The 1,813-nt window shown below is 46.9% G+C and overlaps 1 protein-coding gene across 1 annotated transcript in view; it reads right to left on the bottom strand.

Annotated features, from left to right (window-relative positions):
- Positions 1-1,813, bottom strand: part of Pmar_PMAR009161 (hypothetical protein) — a gene marked incomplete at both ends in the record, with an annotated part of 3,924 nt that overhangs the window by 1,201 nt on the left and 910 nt on the right. The window contains 2 exons of the mRNA XM_002786292.1: positions 51-162; positions 1,464-1,540. Coding sequence (XP_002786338.1) covers positions 51-162; positions 1,464-1,540 — 189 coding nt within the window. The remainder of the gene's footprint in view (positions 1-50; positions 163-1,463; positions 1,541-1,813) is intronic.

The following is a 1,813-nucleotide window of genomic DNA, read 5'->3' on the forward strand; positions in this document are numbered from 1 at the left end:
AGCCCTCATCCTATAGGTCTCCGAGAGAAGCTTCCTGATGATGACCAAACCCTTCTTCTCGTCGCCATAGACGAGCAGTTTGCCCTTCACTCTGCACCAGTCGGGAACAGTCTGCGCTCCATTGACAGTATTCATTCTCAGGATAATAGACCGCGTAACGACCTGAATGCAGCGGTCCTTAAGTCCACCTAGGTTTACCACCTACAGTGGTGATGAGCTCGACATCCATCAACACATGCAAACTCTCCATCAACAACTCTGGCATACCCCTCGGGGTCATCGTGAGAGCAGTACCACCCACGTTCAGGACTTAGGCTGAGCACCTTGAAACAGCTTTCGATCACGACGTTGACGATATTCGTGCGAAAAATGGTATCGAAACTCTCACCCAACACTGGCTTCCACGTACTCGAAAATGCTCTCTATTTCAAAGTGCGTTCCACAAGCTCGAGCCTTACATCACTAGGAGCGTCCACACCCACCTGCCAGCCCACTGCCTCCACAGGAAGGCCCCTCTCCTCAACCAATCGAGCTGCATTAACATGACCAGACTTGAGTCCCATTTCCGAGCCGAACAAGGCAGCCAGGAGTCTAATATCACTCGACGCATGCGTGTGCGACTAGGAAAAAATACATGACCACCACCAACATCCGATATACCATAAATGCATGCTCCTCACAAAAGCTGTTCCAGAGAGGTGCTCATTGACTTCAAAACAGCAGACATATTAGCATGATATTTCCAAAGCCACGGGCGCTCAATCGGTACGAAATCGTGGGATAAACTTCGGAGGGTGGTTAATTTTCACAATAATGGAGTTTCACCCGTTTTACGTGAAGTGGCGTAAAGCTCGGCGATATTCGCGGTGATATGCAGTAGTCGTAAAATATGTTTTTCACTACTGCTTTTCATATCACTAGGGTGAAACTCCAATACTTATAAGTTTATATTTCTTTATAATTTTCGTGTATATTACAAAAAAATGGCAATTCCGGATCTACGAGTGTTTCCTACGGCGAGACACACCGAAACAGTTTCTCTGGCTTTAGTAAAGAAAAACCAAACCTCGAGCCACCCAAGTCTCCAATACGGCAAAAGTAGCCGAAAATCATTCCGTTACGAAGGATTTGAACGCGTACCCAGTTGAATCTTTACGCACTATGAAGATTTCCCAACACCAACAACATCTCGATACCCAGACTTACAATTCCGTCCAATATCCTCAGAGTTCGGTGATAGCGCTTAATCACCGCTAGTAGCCGCTCTAGAGTATCAACGCAGTCCATAGTAGTAGTTCCCTCAGGACTTGCGACGGCTTCCAGCGCTGGTCTTAGCTTTTCCAATACTATGTTATATCGTAGCTGCTGCAGGGATGCATGCACCTCTGCGGGGCCTTCTTCCATGTCATCCGGCTGAGAGGAGCGATTAGTCTTCACGGCAGGATGCAACTATGTCCACATACCACTCCTCCGGCAACTCCCGCTGCGATACTCTCCTCATCAGAGAGGAATGCCGTGAGCTCCTCGATCTGCTCCTGAGCTGACCAAGCCATACTTCAGTCAATTCAACATTACTTCGATTTTCATACATTGGAGTTCCACCCTAGTGATATGAAAAGAATATTTCACGACTACTGCATATCACCGCGAATATCGTCGCGTTTTTCACCGAGTATCACGCCACTTCGCGTAAAACGGGTGAAATTCCATCGAATTCATTTCACCATACACCCGGGTGTGAAAATTTGCACATGCTCGACGACGTGTGATTGTGACACTATAAAAAATTTTCAGGAAATTTTTTTGGGAAGTT

Source organism: Perkinsus marinus, assembly GCF_000006405.1.
Source record: "Perkinsus marinus ATCC 50983 genomic scaffold scf_1104296931628, whole genome shotgun sequence".
Lineage (NCBI taxonomy): Eukaryota > Perkinsozoa > Perkinsida > Perkinsidae > Perkinsus > Perkinsus marinus.